The sequence below is a fragment of the Mesoplodon mirus genome (genome assembly GCF_964341445.2).
Source record: "Mesoplodon mirus genome assembly, chromosome: X".
Taxonomy (NCBI): domain Eukaryota; kingdom Metazoa; phylum Chordata; class Mammalia; order Artiodactyla; family Ziphiidae; genus Mesoplodon; species Mesoplodon mirus.
In genome coordinates, this window is record NC_138981.1 from 100077753 (window position 1) to 100103230 (window position 25478).

Sequence of the window (25478 nt, forward strand, 5' to 3'; positions counted from 1 at the left end):
GCAGGGGATTGCTACATGCCAGCTTACCTGGGGAAAAACCGGAGCCTCACTTTAGTCCCTTCCAGTAATTGACACGACAGGGTGCTCAGGCGGGGGAGGAGAGAGCTTACCTCCATAAATGGTCCCACCCCTGGGCATCGTGGCTCACTCTGGCAGGTAGCGACGGGGGAGTGTGCACCTGCCACCAGTCAAGCTCCGCCAGACTGCGAGACCGGCAGAGCAGCCCAGGCAGCCAGTGAACCATGGACAAGTTGAAGTGCCCGAGCTTCTTCAAGTGCAGAGGGAAGGAGGTAGGAGTCTGGGAGCTATGGGAGGTGTGGAGGGCTTGGGAAGGGAACACAAGGGGAGGCAAGTCTCAGATTTTGCTCTCTGCAGCTGTTCCCTGTTTTCCACATTTCTGTTCAACTGCCTTCATGTGTGCCCAAGATGTCCCCATAGAGTAGAGGAAACATAGAGCAGTTCTTACTCTGGTGGCTAGAAGTCTTAGGGTCACCTCATCCTCTGCCTTGGGTGTGCCCACCACCTTGTTGTGTTTTCTGTCCCTCTCCAGACTGTGTCCATATGCAGGAGGGAAATGAGAAAATGTACTGTCCTTATCTGACCTGAGGAACTCTCCCCTGTCCTCTGAAGTGGAGCGAGCACTGCTCCACCTGGTGGGACAGGAGAATTTGTCTCTGAATATTATTTTGTGGCTTTCAGAAAAGCACTGGTTTTACTCTCCAGGATATGGAGGGAAGTTAAACTTCCCTGAAAACTCCAAACATCAAAACTACCAGCCAGTATGAAAAAGAGTCTATGAATTTTTTTTTAGTAGAAACTATATTTCATCCTTTTTCTCAAATATCTCCTCTGATTTCAAGAGCGTTGATTTTACCTAATTCATCTTTAAGACTTTTGTATTTGAAATTTTATTTTCCCACCTTCATTTGCCCTTCATGCTGGGTGCCACATGTACCCTTTCCACCAAAATTTGCATGATCTAACCCGAAGAAGTAGTAAAAATATCCACCTACAGAGCTTTTTTCATTTCATGGGATAAACGTTGTAAAGTAAAAGCAGCCATCCTCAGAAATCTCCCCAGCCTTGGAAAGTGTCCTCCTTGGCTATGGTTTTCAGGGTTCATTCTCTCAATCTCTCTCTGTCTCTCTCTCTGTCTCTCTCTCACTGTCACTCTGTGGATTTGTGAAATTATGCGTCTGTGGATTGTTTAATAGTAAAAAACAACAAGCTCTTGATATTTTCCCTTTTCTAGAAAGTGACGGCTTCATCTGAGAATTTCCATATTGGTGAAAATGATGAGAATCAGGACCGTGGCAACTGGTCCAAAAAATCGGATTACCTTTTATCTATGGTTGGATATGCAGTGGGATTGGGGAATGTGTGGAGATTCCCATATTTGACCTACAACAATGGCGGAGGTATTTCTGCCCCCCCCCCAATTTATTTCCTCTTCAGTTTTAAGTGCGGTGTTTTATGGCCTCTGAGGATATTATAACAACTGAGGAAAGGTATATGATAATATGGGTTAGTGGGAGGATGGGAAATGAGCATACTGCGTTTTATTATTAGACTATGAGTTTCTAGCTCACGTTGGAAAGCTGGCTTCACAAGATGTTCAGATATAAACTTGATAAAAGTTGTATATTTAGCACTTCTGAGCTTCTGATCTGAAATCCCATGTCATCTTCAACTATGACTTAGTCTTCTTAATTTACACCTTCCTATGATAATCTGTTCACACTCAAGTTGTGTTTTGCCTAATTTATAGCTGAACCTAAGCAAAAGGCAGGGAATTCTCGTTCTCACAAGAAGCTCAAATAAATTGTTTGCTTAAATAAAATAAGGCATTACATTTTGGAAATTTAAGTGTAGAAGGAGTTGATTAAAAAGTAATTGAAGGTTTTGTACTTTAAGCTGCAATATTCAGTTACATGTATTTCACATTGGATTGACCATGTAGAAGGTCCTTTGAAAATGCGATAGAATGTAGATCAAGGCTAGGTGTTTAATTTCTGCAAAACAATGCAGTTTATACCTCATAGATCACTAAGGAAGACTCCATTAGAACAAGGAGAAAAAAATAAGTCCGAAGTGACGCACAAAAGGAAACAAAATGAATTGCACAATCTTCTAGTAATGTTGAAACCACTTTTCACCTACCATATTTCATTTACTTGTAATTACAGGTTCTGTTAGAAGTGTAAAGGTGACATCCCCTTATATTTCATAATTGGTTACCAGTGAAACAATGCCACTATAAGTATTCTTCTTGGTACAATAGGATTTTGTGTGGTGATATTTCAATCTTATATTCCTTATTAATTGGTTATATTAAACATTCACACTGGCCTTCAGAGAGTTAAGAAAGGGGCTCTGTTTATCAAACACTTTAAGTGTTGGAGACATAAATTACCCTATCTAGAGCATACATTGTTTAATCATGGGTTTGGTATAAATATGAGCTGGAAGATGACTCAGGAATCACAATCTTTTTGGTGTCTATGTCCTAAGGTCCGTGTGGTGGAGAGAAGCATTCAGGCTCCTTTCCAGCTTCTTATGTTCAAGTTTAGAATAGGAAATTCCCTGTGAGTTGACATCATACATAGGCCCAGTACTTACTATAAATCTCCAGGAACCATATTAAACTAGATTTACTAGAGAATTCTTAAACTTAGCTGAAATAAAATGGCATTAGTTATTGTATGCTATTACCTCCTTCACCACTTCCTCTAAAAATTAATATATCATATTGGCTCTCAGGTTTTAAAGATCACATCATTTGGGTAATAGATGATCTAGTCTCTCTCAATTGCTTCTTTCTCTTTGACCCAAGGGTAAAAGAGGAACATGAAATTCAAATTTGTCAAATGTTAATAGATTCGATTTAAAATTATGGTCAGGCTTGAAAGACTTGTTAAGATCTGGAGTCATTTTTATCTGTAGGAGCTTTTTAACAGTTTATGAAAGAGAAGCATCAGACTACCTTAGGGTCTAGGTCAACAGGACTAACAATTGGTGACCACTATATTGGAGTGACAATTTACCAGTTATGGTTGTTATTAATAATGAAATAATATAATGGGTGAAAAGCCTTATACAGCATTGAGGAAAATCCTTTTCTGTGTGTGTCTAAAAACCTATTTACATGGGGCTAGCAAAGCGTTGCTTATTGTTGTGTTTAAACAGGGATATTTTGTATTACTTTTTCTTCATATGTATCATTGGTGGGAATTAAACTTCTAGTAGTCATAGTAATGATGTTATGTACATTGCAGCATCTTTAAAAACATATTTGTCCCTATGTTCTGGTGGCTAGTGACTTGTATGCAACAAGTACTTTATTGTCTCCTAATTTTTTAAAATTAATATTAATTAGTTAATTAATTTTTGGCTGTGTTGGGTCTTCGTTGCTGTGCTCGGGCTTTCTCTAGTTGCGGCGAGCAGGGGCTACTCTTCGTCGTGGTGCGTGGGCTTCTCATTGTGGTGGATTCTCTTTGTTGTGGAGCACGGGCTCTAGGCGTGCAGGCTTCAGTAGTTGCGGCATGCGGGCTCGGTAGTTGTGGCACACAGGCTCAGTAGTTGCGGCGCACGGGCTTAGTTGCTCCCGGCACGTAGTATCTTCCTGGACCAGGGCTCAAACCTGTGTCCCCTGCACTGGCAGGCGGATTCTTAACCACTGCGCCACCAGGGAAGCCCGATTGTCTCCCATTTTTAGTAGAATATATTTTTAGAGTTAGAAAAAATGTAATTCCCAGGTATGATGTTATAGTACCATAATGGGAAAAACATATGAGGAAAAAAATGTAACATGGCTATATGAAATGTACATAATCCAAAGCCTATTTTTATTCCCTTATCTCCACATTTTCTTATTAAACTTTAAGACTTCAAGAATACTTGAGGTCCTGGCGGGGGCGGGGCGGCGGGGCGAGAGGGGAGTTGGGGAGGGAACGCACGACTCGGGGCCGCGTCGAGGTCGGTGTCGGGGCGCACCCCCCCGACCCCGGACCCGACGGCCGCGTCCAGACCTTGATGTTGACAACACTCAAGCATGTCCGCCCAGAGTTAACAGTTAAAACGAGCCGCCCCCCGACAATCCCTAGGGTTTCAGGCCGGCCCGGGGCACCAGAACCTGGCCGGGAAGAATGGACTGGACATCGGAGGGAGGAGGGGAGGAGGCGCAGCGCGTTCAACTTAAGAGACTCAACCTCGCGGCGGAGAGCCGGCTCGAGCGCGCGGCAATTAGGTGAATTCTTACAAGGAAAAACATTTCTTTTGCTCCTTAGTTATTAAAAAGAAATTATAATCAGGAAAAACATCGTAGTTAAAAGGAAATTTTTATTAACAGGAAGGTTTTTCTTAACTCATATAAGATCCATCTTTAACATTAAACAGGATAATATGCTCCATAGTCCGAGAGTCTTAAATTCTAACCCATGAACACTCTACTCCAGTTTAGTCCTCTTGAATGCCTGCAAAAAAAAAAAAAGAATACTTGAACAATAAGCTTAATATTCTGTCCCTGCCTCTACCAAAAATTGGGTCATAGTTCTAATGAATAGTATTATGCCCTAAAAGCAGGCAGAAAAAAAAGTAAAATAATAAAAGGTTTAAAACAAAAACCCCAAAATGGGCCTGAATAATCTAAATGTAGGAGAATTAGTCCTTATGAAATTGAAAGTTAATTCTGAATGCATCTCAATTGTTCAGATTCTTCTACCAAAAATAATGTTTCTTATTAACGTTGAGTGAAGACCCTTATGACTATTTGGAGAACACTGAACTTAGCTGCAGTAACTTCCACTTTGAACCACATTTAACATTTGAACCCTAAGTCTTAAAAACTGTTTATTTTTTAAGGAGAAAGGAGGGAACTTAACTTTAAAAATATACTATGTGCCTGCCCATTTCGCCAAGTGTTTTCACACAGGCTCTGTGATTTAACCCTTACCACAAACTGATGAGTTGGCATTGTTCTTCCCATTTATGAGGAACCCAAGGTTAAGAGGTTAGGTAAACTGCCCCAGGTCACATAACTGGTAGATGATGGAGCCAGGATATAAAGCTAGGGCTATCTGGCTCCAAAGCCTGTGATCATTCAACTTCTCTGGATTGCTTTTTACGGACTCTTGTTTTTTTTTTTTTTTTGCGGCACGCGGGCCTCTCACTGTTGTGGCCTCTCCCGTTGCGGAGCACAGGCTCCGGACGCGCAGGCTCAGCGGCCACGGCTCACGGGCCCAGCCGCTCCGCGGCATGTGGGATCTTCCCGGACCGGGGCACGAACCCGTGTCCCCTGAATCGGCAGGCGGACTCTCAACCACTGCGCCACCAGGGAAGCCCCGGGCTATTGTTTTTAATAATCACAGCAACCTCATTAGGTAATACTAGCATCCCCATTTCATGGATGAGGAATCCAAGATTTAGAGAATCAACTATTTTCTCACAGACAGTAGTAAATTTGGAGCCTAAACCCAGTACTCTCTGACTCCACTATATCACAATGCTTTCAAAACGTTGTGCTAGTTGTCAAAGTGCCATCAAGACTTGGGCATATAAGAGTGCTTTTGTTCTTTTTTTGTGTTTTCTAGGTGCCTTCTTGATACCTTATGCGATTATGCTAGCACTGGCTGGTTTACCTTTGTTCTTCCTAGAGTGCTCACTGGGACAATTTGCTAGCTTAGGTCCAGTTTCAGTTTGGAGGATTCTACCATTGTTTCAAGGTTGGTATTAAAATGTTTTCCTTATTGTGCTTATTGGTCTATTCCTGCGTATAGCTGTCCTCATGTGAAAGGCAAAAGGGCATACACTGCTTTTCTGACTATTTGACACTGTCGAATTTAGAAATCAAATGTTAATTTATATTTCTCTTTAGCTTGGGCTGCAGATATGGTAGGGGTTAAGAAGGATATGAGAGAGTTGTAAAGGTGTCATTATTTTCCTGTTTTCACCTTTTGAATGCTCTTGGCACACAGTCTTGTGCATTAACTTTATGGCTCTGGCTTTTTTTTCTACTTCCTATGCGGTCTTTGTCTTCTTGCTTTTGCATATCCTTTACAATGCCTCGTTCAGAAAAGTTGAAGGGCAGGTCACTATTTTTTCTTGGATGCTCCTAATGGAATAGGACACTAGGAGAGTTTTTTTTTTTAAGTGCTTTCATTGTTATTAAACATCCAATAGCCTTTCTGTTTGAAGATGAGATATCATTTTGGTATGTGCTAGCTGCTGAAAACTACTTGTAAAGGCTTCAGTGTAACGTCAAAAATGTATTTATAGCGAGGTGAATAGAATATAGTGCTGGAATATTAAGGAAGCTACCTCAAAAGCTAGTCTTTTTTTTTTTCTTTGTTGATATGTCTCTTAGATCTTTTTTTTTTTTTTTCAGAGGGAATGGGTTCAAATCCCCACTCTGCCACTAATTGGTCGTGTGGTATGCGACAAAGTATTTATTTTTTATTTTTTTATTTTCTTTCTGCTTTATAACAAATTTAATCAGTTATACATATACATATGTTCCCATATCCCCTCCCTTTTGCGTCTCCCTCCCACCCTCCCTATCCCACCCCTCCAGGCGGTCACAAAGCACCGAGCTGATCTCCCTGTGCTATGCGACTGCTTCCCACTAGCTATCTACCTTACGTTTGGTAGTGTATATATGTCCATGCCTCTCTTTCGCTTTGTCACAGCTTACCCTTCCCCCTCCCCATATCCTCAAGTCCATTCTCTAGTAGGTCTGTGTCTTTATTCCTGTCTTACCCCTATGTTCTTCATGACATTTTTTTTCTTAAATTCCATATATATGTGATCTTTTTTAAAAACATCTTTATTGGAGTGTAATTGCTTTATAATGGTGTGTTAGTTTCTGCTTTATAACAAAGTGAATCAGTTATACATATACATATGTTCCCATATCTCTTCCCTCTTGCGTCTCCCTCCCTCCCACCCTCCCTATCCCACCCCACTAGGTGGTCACAAAGCACCCAGCTGATCTCCGTGTGCTATGTGGCTGCTTCCCACTAGCTATCTATTTTACGTTGTGTATATATGTGTGTATATATGTCCATGCCACTCTCTCACTTTGTCACAAAAGCTAGTCTTAACATAGGAGTTACATTCAATATGCTTGCTGTATTTTGAAACTACTGAGTTAAAGAAATTTCAGAAGTTTAAATTTGGATTGTTACTGAGTTATTGAATTTTCTTTACATGCACTTGTAGAAATGCTGTACACTCTCCTTTTAGGACATTCATTCAGAGGATTTATCTTCTACTTGTCAAAATGTTGGTTTATGTATGTCCATGCCACTCTCTCACTTGGTCCCAGTTTACGTAAAATAGCTAGCTAGTGGGAAGCAGCCACATAGCACAGGGAGATCAACTCTGTGCTTTGTGACCACCTAGAGGGGTGGGATAGGGAGGGTGGGAGGGAGGGAGATGCAAGAGGGAGGAAACATGCGGATATATATATATATGTATAGCTGATTCACTTTGTTATAAAGCAGAGACTACTACACTACTGTAAAGCAATTATAATAAAGATGTTTAAAAAAATGCTGGTTTATAGATGAAGAGGGAAGTATTGGTCAGCGAGTCGATAGGATATGAGCTTTGAATAGTTTTTTTTTTAGTAGTATCCACTCTGACCAGAATTTACAGACTTAATAAGAAAGAATAATAAACATGGTTTTCCCTTATGTGAATTTGATGGCTTAATACAGGTCTTTGATCTTAGAACCTTTTTCTGATCAACTAAAAAACTGTCTCAGAAAGTCAATCATCAAAATAATTTTGAGAAGAAAGCTACTCAGACAGTAGTACTGCCTCCCCACATAAAAAAAAAAGCGAGAGAGAAAACATTGTTTGAAACAGTTTTCTCATTTTAAAATAGATTTTGTGGAAATTGAGATGCAGCTTTATGAATTAGGAAAACAAATTTCACTTGTTTTTTATTTTAATTGTTCTCTTTTCCAGGTGTGGGGATTACAATGGTCCTGATATCCATTTTTGTGACAATCTATTATAATGTCATAATTGCCCATAGTCTTTACTACATGTTTGCTTCTTTTCAACGTGAACTACCATGGAAAACTTGTTCTTATTGGGCAGATAAAACCTGTAGCAGATCGCCTATAGGTAAAATTCATTTATTTATTTAAAAAATATTATTAACTCTGCATCATTCTTTTATATTTTCTAAGAAGATTAAAGGGTTAAATCATTTTCTAACCAATTTAGGTTCAATTTTAAGTGAGCCATAGGTTACCGATAAAAGCAGAATAAAGCATGTATAACCTGAAAATTGATTAATGCAATATGTTAATTTCTGAGGGCACCCAGGAAGGCTAAACCACTACTTGGAGTACTTCTTGCAGGCCTAAGTTGTGGGCATCAAGAAAAGGAAGAAAATGGGAAAGTGGTAAGAGAGAAAAGCACTATTTATGATAGTAGTAGTGTTTCAGTTGATGGTTGAGTGTTGCTAATCTTTGGGACAATGTAGCATCCATATTGTAGACTATTACCACTGGGATTGCCTGTGTATATTGGAGGATAAAGTGATAAAGATTTAACACTTCTTAGGAATTTAAAGGTGTCATTTATCTATATAGGTTAAATAAGTCCACATATGAAAAGCTCCTTAGAGCACTAAGTCCCAACTGAAATGATTGTTACTCTATAGCTGTTATTACTCTAAATAGAACCACAACTTAAAAAGGCAGATATTTTCATACTCACCCCCAGCTTAGTAGTAGAGAGGATTTCAGATGCTGAATGTGCATGGCTTATTCCATTTGTAAGATTTCTACTCCACCTTCACCAAGTAACAATTTAGACAGTACTTTAAATATTTCATCATTAAAACTTTTTTTTTCCAGGTAAGTACTCTTCTAAAACTAAGTATGTGTCTGTGTATGTATTCTTTTTTCTAATTTTTAGTGACACATTGTAATGTGAGTATAAAGCTAGGTGAAATCTTCCAAGTGAATAAAAGCTGGGTAGACGCCAACAATTTTACCTGCATCAATGGAAGTGAAGTTTATCAGCCAGGGCAGCTTCCCAGTGAACAATATTGGAAGTGAGTACAGTAAATTATCTACATCTTAAACGGATGTTATTAAAAATGTTTATAACCATAAAATATTGATCCGCTCTTTTCTTAACTCATATAAGTAGAAAAAAAAGGCAGAGGGGAGTCAAGTCAGAGCAAATTATACTTCGTTTGACTCAAATGTTTACCTAGCCTGTGTGAGTAGTAGTAGCCTGCAAAATTAGCTCATAGTTAATAGATTGTCATTTATAAGTTAGTTACTAAGTGGGCACAATGTTCTCAGTGATGATTTATACAGTGTTTATTAGCTATAAGCTAGGGCATTGCTGTGAAGGAAAAATATGCAACTTTTAGACTCTAATGAGCAAGTTCTAATGATAAACAGTTGGGTGATGAGTAATATTGGGGGCAAAATTGCTATTTAAGGCTGAGATTCTTCATTATCCATTTTGCTTATAATTGTCATCATATGGTAAAAATAGATGTTTGGGGTTATATTTGCTTTTATTAATTTTAAATGAGCTCTCTTTTATCTCCTTACTGTATACCTACCCTTTACCCTTACATAACTTCTTTGACTATTGCTGTAATGAGCTCTTCCTCAGCTCCATGTTGTTGCTCTTTGTGACCCTTTTAAAATTTGGACCTTGAAATGTTCCAAATATCAAGCTAAGAATTAAAATCCTAGATCCATATATGTCCCTAGTGGAAATCATGGAATTATACCTTTGAAAAAGGTATACATAATGGGACCATTTAGGTTTGATAACTACAAGTATGATGAATAAGAAAATATTTAATACAATTTAAATGTTTTCTCCATCATTTGAACTTGAGAAAAAACTACCGTAACGAGTAAGATGAAATAATCTGATGTAAGGTTAATTTCTTTCCATACAGGAGCTTTGAAATATTAGGGGAAAATCATAGCTAAAGGAATGAGTGGGTCTTTTATTCTGGGGTTTGGAACTTTGGATTGGCTGCAGTTGACCAGAAAGTTCAGAGCCTAATTTTTCACTGAACTATGTTTGCCCCTCCATACAATTGTATCAATAAAAGACTCACACAACGTTGATGTATTAATAAAGTACTCATGAAGCTTCTCCCTGGATGAAAGATATTTAAAAATTCAATGTATCAAGACAAGTGATTGTGTGTTCATCAAAGGGCTTATGTGTTTTCAGTAAAGTGGCGCTCCAACGGTCAAGTGGATTGGATGAGACTGGAGTCATTGTGTGGTATTTAGCACTTTGTCTTCTTCTGGCCTGGCTCATAGTTGGAGCAGCACTATTTAGAGGAATCAAGTCTTCTGGGAAGGTAATTTAGAAAACACATTAGACAGTGATGTAGCTGTTTTCCAATTTCATTGTAGTTCAATGCCAGGTAGTACCAAATGCATGTTTTTTCTATGATGGGAACATTCAAATGTGTGAAAAGCTTTCTAAGTAGGCAGCCTCGCTCTAAGAAAATACATAAGAACCCTGCTATTATTAAAAATAAAACAAAGCAAGCAAAAATTAGTACTAGATGTGTGCAGTTTCTCTAAACTTGGGCCCTTCTAGCTGATACAGCATTCTGAGGCTTGGGAGTATTTCTGTCCTACTATAATAAAGAAGCATCTTGAATGGAATTATATATTGCAATGTTTGGTTTGGAAAGTTTAGATCCTTGTTATATATGTTATATAGGGTGACAGTGTCAGGATTCCCCTTGTTAGAGAGAGAAGGAAAAAAAACTATACCATTGTTCTCTTAAAGCTTGCCAAAATTGACTCAGAACCTTGTCTCAGCAGAGTCCTCTTCTGAAAAACATTTCCCATTTCATTGTTTTATTTTTTAAACTTTCAGAGAACATGGTGGCAATTTCAGAGAACAGTATGAAATTTTCTCTGTGAGCAGTTGGACAGTACTCAGAAAAGTAAATGTGTATGTGTTTGTAACTACTAGACTGAAATTTCCTTAAAGACAGACGACAGGAATAACTGTGGATACTATCTTTGTGTTCTGGTACAATATCTAGCACAGTCAATTAATGTTACATTGTAACGAGACATGCTGTTAGATCAGAAAAACACAGCGAACATCACAAAGTCAGTGGAAACTTTCCAAAATAATGTTGCAGTTGCACATTTTTGAAACCTTTGGCTCCTTTTTGATGTTAATATTGAAAGAATCCATTAAAAGCCATTTAGCCACGCAATTAATTTTTATTGGTCTCTGGATGACTTGTTTAAATCATCTCCTTGGGCATATTATCAAACATAGGACATCTATGGACCAAAGAAATCATCCACATTAATGAAAAGCCAGCCTCAAAGGCAGTCTGCTCATCTGGAACCATGTATTATCTAGGACACAAGCAGTTCACACGTATATATGTGTGCTATCAAACTCTCTTAATGGTAGCTTTAAGGATAATAATAGCAAGTGTCGATTAAGTATTCACTTAATCAACTTTCATGGGATTTGGACACCTACTAGGAGATTTTCCTTCTCCTTGGGGATTGAGTATCATTGCAGGGTTTAAAATCATTTCCCTTCCCACATGAATGCAGTAACTCACCAAGAGGTGCTATTCAGTCCCCTCAGACATTTATTAGGATACATTTAGGAAAGCACTCGATCTAGATTCCAAGTCACCGTTGCTAATGTATTGTGTATTTACAACACAAACCTGGTAAATATTGCTTCATACATCAGAGTGTTTTGAAAGTGGATCATTTGAGAGTGGTGAGAACAGAAAGAGAAAGTTATGCCAACATTGGTATTAGTATTATCAGACATTAATAACCTAATGAAATCTTTGATACTTTATTTTACTAATTTCAACTGGCTAATAACTTTATTTGTATATAATTATACACCATGATTTAAAAAAATAACATTAACTTTTGGTTGTTCTTCTTGGTAGGTGGTATATTTTACAGCTATTTTCCCCTATGTTGTCTTGCTCATCCTGCTGATCCGAGGGGCAACTCTGGATGGTGCATCAAAAGGCATTTCATACTATATTGGAGCACAGTCAAATTTTACAAAACTTAGGGAAGCTGAGGTAAGACAATTTGGATTTCAAATTATCTGAGGAGGTAAAACTTAAAAGCCGATATTGAAAATCTTTGATTGCCATTGAGTGTCATAATATAGTAGCTTGCAAAAGAATATGTACTTAAGTTTATTAGTGTTTCCGTCCCCTAGGATGTCTGATTTAACTATTTAACATGGCACTAATGCTCTCTTATTGGAAGTGAGACAATCATTTTTAGCAATAGGATTTTCAAAGTCATTTTATTCAAACTGATTCTATTTGACCAAAAGGATTTGGGGCTTATTAATCTGAAAAAGAATATTTCATGCATGAGTACCCACAAATTGATGACTAGGGCTATGTGACTTATCAGATAAACTCGTAGTAGATTTAAAGATTATAGCTGATGGTTTAATGGTCTAATATAAATTTTAATTGTCTTCAAAAGTTAGTATCGTTTTTTCCCCTGGCTGCACATGTGGTGGAGGGAGCGGAGGCGAAGGGCTTGGGATACCGCGCACCCGCCCAGGGCATGGACGAGGCTCAGTCCGGGAGAACCGGTCGCGGGGAAGCCGGGAGCCCCCGCCCCGCCTCATGCCTGTGTCGAGTCCCCACACAGCTCAGCGCACCCTCGGGAGCAGAAGCTGGAGCTTCTGCGGGGCCTGATGAGCTGTTTGTCAAGCGGACTGGGCACTGCTCTCCAGGGCTCCGGTCGCAACATCCCCCACCGCACCCCTGCTGCCGCTGCCTAGCCAGCTGGTGAGTTAAAGATTTAAACCGAAGCCACCGTCCTGCCCTCCTGATTCTGCCGCCGCTGCTGCCATTCGGGCTGGGAGCCATTCTCCATGCCGGCTGTTTCCATATCGACAGGGCCTCTCTCCCTGATAAGGTGTCCATCCGTGTCCAGGCTCCCATTATTCCTAAGGGCCCCTCATCAGAGTCAGGCCTCCCCTTACTACCAGTGATTGCCTTCCACCACCTAAGCCCCCCGCCCCACCACACACACACTCGTCTCTGTGAGTGGCCTGTATGGAGGGAGCTCAATAATCCTGGCTTTATCTTCCTCCCAGCCTTGTCCCCACGTCCATAAATCCTCACAGTCCCAGCACTCTGCTGCCACCTTCCTCCTAGACAGGACTTTGCCTGGTGCCTGAAGCATCTTCTCCTCCTGGGAGTGGATCGAAAATATTTCAAGCCCATAGTTGTAGGAAGTAGGCTGTGAGAGGAGGGGAAAAAAAAAAAAGTTAGTATCAAAAGTTAATATTATGAAGTTAAAACATAAATTTGAAATGGATGAAGCATTCCATAAACAGAACTGTTACTTGTACCAGACACATAAATATGTGCCATGAATATGAATTGGTAACCCCTTATAATATTAGTCCATCTCCAGACAATGGCTGTGTGTATCATAGGTACATAAAATCTTTTACAATTTTGACTGCAGACAGCACTGTCAGTAAGTGTACTCTATATACTATGCTTCTATTGATACAGGCTAATAACACTTTCACTTTTTTAGTAGTCATGTCACATTCTTGGAACACATTAAGCTTCTGGTCAGGTAAAACCCCACGATATTACATTAAAATCAAGAAGCACTATAATATCTACCATATTAGTAGTGTTAGCCAAAATGGATATTAGTTTTAGTTTGCTATGGTATTCTTTGTGGAACTCATGCTAATTTCCAGCAATTGTGACTTTCTAAATACTCACAATCCGGATATTTAATTATTTGTTGTAGAACATTTCTGGTAAGCAAGTTAAATTTATCAGTTTTTAGTCATGGAAATCCATCCTTTACCTTTTTGAAAATTGAGAGGTCAGTCTCTGGCCTTCAGTTACCTTCTGTGTGTCCAAATAATTTTCACTCAATAATTAACCAAAAAACCCTAAATTATCTTAGAACCATGAACTTTTATTGTTTATGTGCTAGAGATTAACATAGTTTGATGTGTCCGTAGGCCACTGTTGATTTCTTCATTTATCTTGGGCCTCATATCTTTTAATCTTTTCTGTTAGTCTCTTTCCAACTAGACTATTTTTGGTAATGGATGAGAAGCAAATAAAATGGAAGTTGGCACTCACCATCTTCCCTCTGTTAGGTTATTAACAAGATAAAATATGTTAATGTTCTTTGAAATGGTAAACCGTTATATAAATATGAGCACACAAGCATTTTAATTATTGCTGTTATATAATACTATATTATTGTAGATGCAACATTTTCCCTAAGAAGTGGACCCTCCATTTTCTTTAAACCTCATAACTTGGAGCACAGTTGAAAAGCCCCTTTGATATTCCTTTAAGTGGCTTTTACAAGCCTCAGATCACCTGGGCTTTATAGCTCCATGAAACTATCCAGAAAATTTTATATGACTATTTTATACTGGTCTGTGTTTCGGTGTCTCTATTGTCTTTAAAACATCAGAGCTAAGCCTAAAGCTCCTTATGAAACATACAGTTTAATCATCCTACCTCCTCTCCCCAACACAAACACTACCCTCATGCCTTCTTTGGGTTTGCTGGCAATGAGAATTTTTTCTTAGATGTTTTTTATTCCTCTCCAATCCATATTCTAAACATGCAATCATAAGTATATATATTTTTTCCTTTTCTTTAAGTATTTGAACTCTACTAATATCTCTAGGAGAGTAGAGAACCATAGAAATTTATAGCTAGAGGGGCCTCCAGTGACTGTTTTACTAACTCCGTCATTTTACAGTGATGAAGTTGAGACCCAAGAAGAGTCACATTTAATTAAATCTACTTAGCCTGCCTTTGCATCTTGAATTAAGGTTTCCTAATCACTCAACTAATAATCTTGTATATAGCTATGAGATGGGTAGATACAGAGATTATAACTATGTTTGGAACTATATTTCATTTTTATTTGCAGCCTAGGTACATCATGGTATGCAGTAGCATTCTTACACAACCCAGACCTGCCACACGACCTCCAGCCTCCTTCCCCCCACTCACATATGCATACATAATGTATCAAGTCAAAGCAGCTGAGAGACCAACATAAGCCTATTGTTCATTTCTTAATATGTACAACCGCCTAAGAAATAAGAGAGCATTTTTTTCTCACATGATTTTGTTATACATAAGTCCATCTATCCATCTATTTATTCACCCATTTTACTTCCTACTGGCTTCCTGCCAGTGTATATATTATATATATATTTCACTTCTATATAACAAAATCATGTGAGAAATAAAATGTAATAATAATCTAACATCAAGCTGTATTCTGAAGACCTAGTAAGTATTTATTTCACTCCTAACAACTTTATTTCAATTGAAATTGGAAATAGATTACATATCTTTCAAGGAGAAAATTATTGTTTTTAACTTCCACAAAAGAAACCGAGTATCAGTTTATGTTTCTTTTCCATAAAAACAATAATAGCTATCACTGAGTATCCTACTAATTGCTTTACATATGTTATCTCACTGAATTCTCACATCCTTCCTAGGACACATAATTATTACTACTATTATTATCATCATCATCATCTCCACTTTATAGATGATGAAACAGGCTTGAAGATGTTAAATAAATCAAATTCAATGAAAGTGAGATGTACTGGATTTAGGCTTCATTCTTTTTGACTCCAGAGCAAGAACTGTTAGTCACCATGTTATACGGCCTGCCTTCCACTGACCAGTCCTGTTTTCAGATGGACTAAAAACACACTTTTGCCTACATATATGCCAGCCCTATTATGTGAAGTCTTCACAGTTAGATTGTTCTTTGGGGTAATGTTATATCTACAGAATTTTACTATTAAAATGGATTTACCTAGGTTAGTTTCTAAGATTTATTATTGTCCTTTAGCAGAGACATAGGAGGGGTAAATTGTGAAAGGGGGAATGATAAAGGGGTTGAATTAGATGGAGAGATGAGGCCAGCCACATGGGGCTCTAATCAAAACATGGAATGAGGGTACTGGATGACTGAGGGGATGCCTAAATGTATCATCATTCTTCAAAAACTGCCTAGTACCACCCTTGTTAAGAATTAATGTTTTTATTGTCCCCAAGTTGATATGTGGAGTAAATAGAATTCCAACCAAATTCCCAGCACAGTTTCCATGGAACTTGAAAATTTATTCTAAAATGTATGCAAAGGAGAAAAGGCAAAAAAGCGAGGTGTTTCTGAGGAAGTGAGGAAGACTTTTCCTACCAGATATGAAACAATATTATAATGCTATAGGTATAAAAACAATGTGGTGTTAGCCTAGGTATAGACATACAGACCTGTGGCACAGAATAGTAATCTCAGAAACAGATTCATGGACATATGGAACTTGATATGTGGCAGAGGTGGGGATGCAGGTCAGTGGGAAAGGGATGGACTATCCAATTGATATAAAATTGATATCCAAATGATATAATTGAAAATATCAATTATCTTTGGACATAATTGATAATATCAGTTATCTTCAGATCATTGATATTCCATTTAGAAAACAGTGTGTTGGGATTTCTAATTTAATATGCATAATATCAATTTCAGGTGAACTGAAAACTTAAGGATATAAGCAAAACTCTAAGTCTTTTAGAAGAAAATATAGGATAGTAGCTTTATGACCTTGGGCTAAGGATTCTTTTTTTAAGTCAGAGAAATCAAGAACAATACATAAAAGCAAAGATGAATACCTTCAGCTACATTAAAACACAATCTTTGGTTCGTCAAAGGACACAATGTCAAGAGGTGAAAAATATAAGCCACAAATTGGGAGAAAAAAACTAACATATATAACAGCTAAAGGATTAGAATCCGAACTACATAAAGAATTCCTACAGCTCAAATAAGGCGAATAACCCAAACAAAAAATTGGCAAAAAGTATGAACAGGAATTTCACAGGAAAAGACTATGGAATAAATATATACACATAAAAACATGCTAAACCTTATAAAGTACTTAGGGTTATCAAAACTCATTTCACAGCCACTAGTTTGGACAGTATTAAAAATTCTGACCAGTGTTGGCAAGGATGTAGGGGAATGGGAACTCTCATACCAGCTGGTGGGAGTGCAAAGTGATGCAACTACTTTGGAGCATAATTTGGCAATATTTAGTGGGGCAATACAGCAGTGGAAAAAAATGTTCAGAACTACATACATTTAATTGAACCATAGGAATTTGCCTATATTCTTTCATTTTTGAGTTACAAAATTGAAATTTCGTAAGGTTCAAATTGATAATGGATAAATCTCATACACTACTGAATGGAAAAAGCAGGTTGTATAAGTTTATATGCTTTAAGAAAACTTTTCTATAAACTCAGAAACATGTAAAACTAAATGCCATATTGTTAGGTTAGTAAAAATATAAAGAAAATTGAAGAAATGATAAACACAGAAGTCAGGATAGCAGTTACCACTGAGGTTGGAAGAGTGATATGATCAGGAAGGGGCACAGGGAGGCTTTAATAGACGAGTAACATTTTATTTCTTAAGCTGAGTAGTGGGTACTTGGGTATTTATTTTGTTCTTGTATGAATATTTATTCATTTGTATATACGAAATATTTTATACAAATGAAAAATTAAGAGTGTGTTTTTAAATATTATTTTCTCTTGTAGGTTTGGAAAGATGCCGCCACACAGATATTTTATTCCTTGTCAGTGGCTTGGGGTGGTTTAGTTGCTCTGTCATCTTACAATAAGTTCAATAACAACTGCTTCTCAGATGCCATTGTAATTTGTTTGACAAATTGCCTCACTAGTGTGTTCGCTGGATTTGCTATTTTTTCTATATTGGGACACATGGCTCATATATCTGGAAAGGAAGTCTCTCAAGTTGTAAAATCAGGTATGTAATGCTATATATTATTAACTTTGATTAACTCAATATAGCTCATTTAAGAAACGCTGATATATTTTACAGCAATTAAAGCACTCAAGATTTAGGTTATTGTATTTTCTTTCGCATTTCATCTTATATAACTTGATTGTTTTAATGATTTAATAATTCTTAGATGATCTGAGAAACAACGGTACATTCCAGAACACTTGTTTAAGAATATCTTTTCCAAATTTTGTTTAGTCCTTAATAGGAACTACTTACTGCACAATTGCAAGTATCAGGCATCATGCTATGCACTTTACATGCATTATCTTCATTTGTGTGTATGTATATCTATATACACATACATATATATACATGTGTGTGTTAATATGTATATATGAATATATGAGAGACTATATATAAAAATTAATCCACGTAAAATTACACTATTAGGTCTGAATTTTTAAAACGCACAAATGTCATACAGATAGAAACACAACTGACTGAGTATACAGCTGTGTCCAACTTGAAAGGAATCTGATTAGTGAACTTCCTAACTTTAAAGACATTAACTAGGGATGCTTAATTATCTGGCTAAAGATTCTCAGGAACAGAATTCTAGGGTTCTCTTAAGTAGGACTTTCTTATTAAATTTCTATTTATGGTTAGTATCATTTGATGGAGAGATTGATGAATGAGAATAGAATGTTAGGACTAGAAAGGACTTTGGAGATCATCTAGTATCCAGCTCCTCATTTACAGAGGAGTGGATTGCTGCACAGAAATGTTATGTCTTGCAGAAGATCGAATCATTAGGAAGTGACAGAGCCTAGGCTAGAAGCTAATTCTCCTGACTCCTAGGTCAGTCCTCTGGGAGGTTGGAGAAACTTAAAATACTTAAAACTGAGTATCATATAACATGACTGAAATTTTTTAATAAAGCGTCTCTAAAGGTAACATACATCAAATAGAATGAATTGGGTGATTGGGATTGACATGTATACACTGATGTATATAAAATTGATGACTAATAAGAACCTGCTGTATAAAAAAAAGTGCCTTCTTGATAAAATGTTTAAAATAAGTCAAAAATAAAAACAAACAAAAAAAAACAAATAGAAAATAAGATTCAATTTATAGTTTCATTACATACAATTTTGCAGGTATCCATAAATTAATTAAAACGGCACTAAAATTACACCCATTACCTTGTAATAACCTATAATGGAGTATAATCTGCAAAAAATACTGAATCACTATGCTGTATATCTGAAACTAACATAAGATTGTAAATCAACTATACTTCAATAAAAAAAATAAAATGGCACTACACGGCTGTGAAATGTACAGTGAAAAAAATAATTAAATGGCACTACATATAGTGATTTTGGGTAAACATTTGGAAAGAGAGTTAAAGACTAAAAAGTTAATTCCATGAACATATCTTTCTTGATAATGTAATTTTTTTAGAATTTCTAGGCTAAGGTGACCTAATTTAGGTTTCTGGAGTTTAAGACAATTGTTCTTCATTAATTAAAAAATAAATAAAATCAGCTGAACAAAATCATTGATATAGTTAAGATTTCTTATGTGAGAAATGTACCATTTACAAAATTTATCTCACTAGCTTAATTCACGTCACATGTTCACATTATCACATCGTAGAACAACCCAGTCAAACGCTTTTAAAAGTGAAAGTGAAACAGTTGCTAAAGAATGTATATTATGGATTGGGTTGCCAAATTAAAATGAGATTTTTCTAGTATCTTATTTTGAAAATGTTCAAATATGTGAGTTTTCTTGGCAACTAACTTTAAATTAAAATGCCATTCATTTTTCTTAGGTTTTGATTTGGCATTCATTGCTTATCCAGAAGCTCTAGCTCAACTCCCAGGTGGGCCATTTTGGTCCATATTATTTTTCTTCATGCTTTTGACTTTGGGTCTCGACTCGCAGTTTGCTTCCGTTGGTAAGTAATACTCCCAATGTTAACATATCCCTCTTATATTTTACTCATGTTTCCTCTACTTAAAAACATCCTTTTCTTACCCTTGTTGCCTCCCTCTAGCTTTTACTCTCAGAATCATCTTTCTGAAAGTTCTTTTTAACCTAAGATTTAAATATGGAAAAATCCAAAGTACTCATGTATCAGACACCCAAAAGGAGCAGAGATTAATATTTTATATTTGCTTCAGATATTTTTTAGAAAACTAAACTGTTATAGATAAATTTGAAGTCCCCTGTGTCTCTCTGTCTAATACAATTCACATTTCTTCCTTCTTAGAAGCAACTGTCACCATGCATTATGTATGTTATTCAGACCATGTTTGTATACATTTTATATGTATCCATAAATAACATATACATTTTTTAAATTTCACATAAATGTGAAGTTTCATAGCATACATACCATTCTGACAGTTGTTTTTTATATGTATTATGAATCCATGTTGACACATAGACATATAGTGCTAATTAATTCACAATCTGTTGCCATAGTGATGGGCATTTGGATTATTTCCAATTTTTAAAAATTACACACACTGCTGCAGTGACTATTCTTGCACATGGTTCTGTGTACACATAGGGATTTCCCCTAGGGTCCACACCTAAAGATTCTGAATTTCATCATACTGTGCTCTTACATAAACCATTTTAATAGTTTACAGGATAAGGTCCGGCTTCCTCTAGTTGACTTTCAAAGCCCTCCAAAAATCTCGAATATGTTTCTTAATCCTTTTACTCATATATCCTTCTACTTTTAGCCAGTACCCTGTTTCACGAACACATTTATTTCTTAAACCTAGAAGGCCTTTCTGTCTCCATGTTATTTATTCAAATATTCACCTTATTTAAAAGTTCTACTAGAATTCTTCCTTCCCTATAACCCTCTTTCAAACTACCTCAGCCCTTGGGAACCTGTTACCTTATAATTGCTACCAATGAAAAACCTTATAAAACAGGCTAAAAACAACAAATAGAGCTCCATTTGATTTTTATCAGAACTGATGAGCGGTCACTGCCAAGAGAAAGGACCCTGTGGATTTTTAAAAGTAAGAAGTAGGGCCCAGCGTATATTCTCAACACATATTTGTAAGTTTGATTAATAGAAGTTGATTTCTGTGATTAAAATTATTGGCAAATGAGTTGACATGTCATTTTTTCCCTTTTGAAGAAACGATTACAACAACGATTCAAGATTTATTTCCCAAAGTGATGAAGAAAATGAGGGTTCCCATCACTTTGGGTTGCTGCTTCATTTTGTTTCTCCTTGGCCTCGTCTGTGTGACTCAGGTATACTACAGTATTTTTTCATAGACAAAATATTAGTTGGAATGTACTTTATAATCTAAATGAGGAAGCCAAGGTTTAAGAGGATGTTTAGTGACAAGTCCAAGTCTGACTTGCATCAAGATTTTCTGAGTTTTAGCCCAGGTTTTTTGCCCATTATAACACAATTTCAATAGTAAGTATATTTTGCGGAGGGGGAAAAAGCCCAATAATGGACAATTTCCCCAATTACAATAAAGTTATATACTTTAAACATAGGCTGTATTTCTTGGCAGCTACTACAGAGCACACACTGCATATCATTTTGATAATCAACTCTTCTAAATGCTTATTTTTTAACAGTGACTCAGTATAGAATAAAAGGTACATCCTGTTTGAGATATTTAAAGCCACGTTTGTGTTTACATTTGAAAACATTCCTTTTCGCATTTTGGCAGAGGTGAAACCAAGGAGCATATGTTAAAATCAAATTAGTAGATTCAATTTGAGTACCTCATCAATCATAGAAATAGTTAAAAATACACTTAAAAGTAACTGATTTTTTTTGGTAGGCTGGAATTTACTGGGTTCATCTGATTGACCACTTCTGTGCTGGATGGGGCATTTTGATTGCAGCTATACTGGAACTAATAGGGATCATCTGGATTTATGGTAAATAGTGACTATAGAATTATCTACACATTTTACTAAAATGACTTAGTTTGATTCCTTCTCATTATGTTTACTGTAATAGCTAAGTGTAATATACTGGACAAAAATTTATTATGAATAAAAGGTAGTTAAAGGTATATATATTCTTCATTGCTGTAGTATTGGAAAAGGTTTAGACATAGAAAGCTAACTTGGGGCCACAATGATTAATGAATGAAGGTATAAATAAGGGCTGAATGCACTCTTTGTTGTTTTTAGGAGGCAACAGATTCATTGAAGATATAGAAATGATGATTGGAGCAAAAAGGTGGATATTCTGGTTATGGTGGAGAGTTTGCTGGTTTTTCATTACGCCTGTCCTTTTGACGGTAAGTATTAACATGCCATGAATTTGGTATCAATAATATATATATATTTAAACACTTCTAAGGTAAACTTGAATTATTCACACTGAATACAGTAAGGCAAATTAATGTCATAAAGTAATGATTTTCAACTTTTACTTCATGACTGGCGCCTCCAAGTTGCCTAAATTACAATGCCTTTCTTTGTAGTAGTATTTTTGAGGCCATAGGCTTAAACAGTTACCATTTGAGAAAATAACCAGGCTCCTATAGACTTAAAGGTCCTAGATACTTAAAAATTATCAATAGGATACATTTTTAAAAGCCAGTCATTTGTTCATCCCCTAAAAAATATGCTGAGCCATCTACAATGTTCTTAACCTCTCTGCTTAAGACCCAGTCTCTGCCTCCAAGGAATTCAATCTAAACATACTAATTGCTAAGAAACAACACTCAGTTGTTAATGCATATTTTTTTATGGGAAGTGTTTAGTATCTGAAATTACTAAAAGAAACTCACGTGTGTCAATAGAGGCAATAGTTTATGTTAAAAATTGGTGCTATTTAAGGAGCTGGGGGAAAGCAAAAGATGTCTTCTTGGAGAAACATGACATATAGACATGATATCTTTAAATAAAAGCTCAGGACAGTAAAAGGCTGAATGCCAAAATAAACACTTAATGGGACAGAGAATTTCTATGGACTAGAGATAATGGTGGGGGTGGGGCAGTGGCAAAGCCTTAGAGAGGATGCTTTGGTTCTCACTGCCCCCATGCTTCAAAGGTTTTCCTAGAAAAGGCCATTACATAACTTGATCTAGAATTTGTTTTAGAGGGTGTTTTTAACATTATAAGGTCAGGTTCAAGTAGTGAGCGGTTGGGAACTGGGTGTGCTGAAATAAAATATTTGTATGCTCCATATTTTTGCTAAATGATTTTCACAGTGCTACTAAATATTGTTTTCCTTACTTCACAAGTCTCCACAAGTCTCCATAATAATATAAGTGCTTTACCAACTTAGAAGATCTAGCTAGACTTTTTAGCCAGCTAATTTTCACTGATTACTAGGTTTGACAACTGGATTTACTTTAAAATGCAAAAGTATTAGATATTAAATGATATACATTATCATCTATTTTGTATAAAGTCATATATATTAGATTCCACTATCCCTCAGCCATTCTCTTGTAGTTATGTAAAATTATGGTAATTGTGAAATAAACTTAAATTACTGTAATGAAATGAAAGAAATTAATCTATTTATTTCTAAAATTAAACTTGAATATCTATAAAATTGAAGACAGGTAAATTTAGAGGAACTACTAGATGATTTTTTAGTTTTTGCTCATTTTGTTTTGTTTGCTTTATAGATTTCTAAATAATTAGTTTTAATGCTGCAACATCCTAGTAGGTTTTTTTTAACACTTTTTTAAAAACTTGGCCTTAGTTTTCATCTTGAAGAGTCACTGTTTTGCCCAAACATATATTGAGCTTGTTTTTTTCTCAATAAGAAAGTGAAGGGTTCTTTGGTAATTATGTACCAATGTGTGAATGCGTGTGTGTTTTGGGTGTGGAGTAAGGGGTACTCTGTGTAGTAGAAAATAATAGAAACAACTGCTAAGCAAGGTGCAGAGCATGTTCACTCAAGTGTACTTTACATTCTCATTGAATTGATTGATATGCTGGCTAGCTTATAGAACAGAATAAAACCATGCTATTATAAGTGAAATACGTGTTGTATTTCAGTATTTTATTGAAATACATGTTGTACAAGTATTTGTATCTTTTATAAGTATATGGAAGTGCTAATTTTGGAAGAATCTATTCAGAGCCAAATACAAGTTATTTAGATTGGTTCATTTAGTATTTTATCTTCTGGCTAGTTACCTGATTATCTTAGTTGGCTTGAATGTATTTTCATTTTAATTGCTTTTGATAAGGAATGGAATCAAATTGCTAATACTTAGTGCAAATGAAATCATTAGTGCAATAAAGTTTAATCTTTACCATTTTCTTTTCATATTTTACTTTCACAGGCAATCTTGATCTGGTCATTGGTACAATTTCATAGACCTAGTTATGCCCAAATTCCATACCCTGACTGGGGAGTTGCTCTAGGCTGGTGTATGATTATTTTCTGCATTATTTGGATTCCAATTATGGCTATTATAAAAATAATTCAAGCTGAAGGAACCATCCTTCAAGTAAGCATGTTAATATTATTTATACTTTAAAAGTTATGGTATCTATACCCGTACTGAGTTCTACTGAGATGACACAAAGCAAATGACCTTTTTCCTTTATATCTATAATTTTCACCCTTAAAGCTTCATCTGGTTATAATACATACTGTAATAGCATGTTAAAGCTGGAAAAACTCTGGTAAATTTCTTGAACCCAGTCTAGACCCTGAGTCATCCCTCTTCCATGGAGGTCTGGGGGAGTTGATTATGACATCTCAATAGGACAATGACAGGGTAGGCTCAGCAGGCAGATTGGGTTCAAGATCTAGGTGAGTGCTTTGTGGATCTAGATCAATGGTTTGACCCTCTTTTTGGTTCTTGAAACTTCCCAGGCATACACTGGCTTAGATCCTCACTTAACCCTCACCCTAAGGCCAGGATAGAAATGTCTGAGAATTCAGTGAAAGTATACGAAGTGATATTGTTGCTTGAATGGGCTCACAAAACACTTTCTTTTGAAATCATTTACATACTCAATTATCTTGGCTTTGTAGTTAATACAATTCTATTAACAATTGGTTACATTTGAGTGTCTTTTTTTTGGTAGACAGTATATTAAGAATTTAGATGATCATTTTTTACTTTTCTATGGTTCTTATTTCATTTTGGTTAGCAAGGAGACTTAACACTCTGAAACTTCATTTTTTTTTTCTTTGCTTTTCAGCGCATTGTAAGCTGCTGCAGACCAGCTCCTAACTGGGGGCCATACCTGGAAAGACATCGTGGGGAAAGATATAAAAATATGGTAGATCCTAAAAAAGAGACTGACCATGAAATACCTACTGTTAGTGGCAGTAGAAAACCAGAATGAGATCTAGTTTTTAAAAATATGTGGTTGTGTAACGTGATTATTTTAGAATAGAGGAAATTTTTATTTATTTGAATGTTGAGTAGAAAAACGTATATACTAGGTTCGTAATAGTATGATGAGCTTTTTTTCCTATTTAAGCAGGAATGTGATACAAAAATGTGAATCTACTAATGTTTAGCAATGTGATTATTATATTTCTTTTAAGATTATCTTAACACACACATAGCTGCCTCTATTTCACAATAAAATATTAAAAATAATATTTTT

The 25478-nt window shown here is 36.3% G+C and overlaps 1 protein-coding gene across 1 annotated transcript; it reads left to right on the plus strand.

Annotated features, from left to right (window-relative positions):
- Positions 1–242: 242 nt before the first annotated feature.
- SLC6A14 (solute carrier family 6 member 14) lies at positions 243–25478 on the plus strand (the record flags this gene model as incomplete). Its single annotated transcript, XM_082609812.1, has 14 exons — positions 243–290; positions 1253–1418; positions 5589–5720; positions 7969–8130; positions 8932–9070; positions 10228–10360; positions 11954–12094; positions 17669–17897; positions 19717–19842; positions 21049–21167; positions 21716–21815; positions 22074–22183; positions 24194–24361; positions 25065–25478. The coding sequence occupies 14 exons, from the start codon at positions 243–245 to the stop codon at positions 25209–25211; spliced, it is 1920 nt and encodes a 639-aa protein (XP_082465938.1). The 3' UTR covers positions 25212–25478.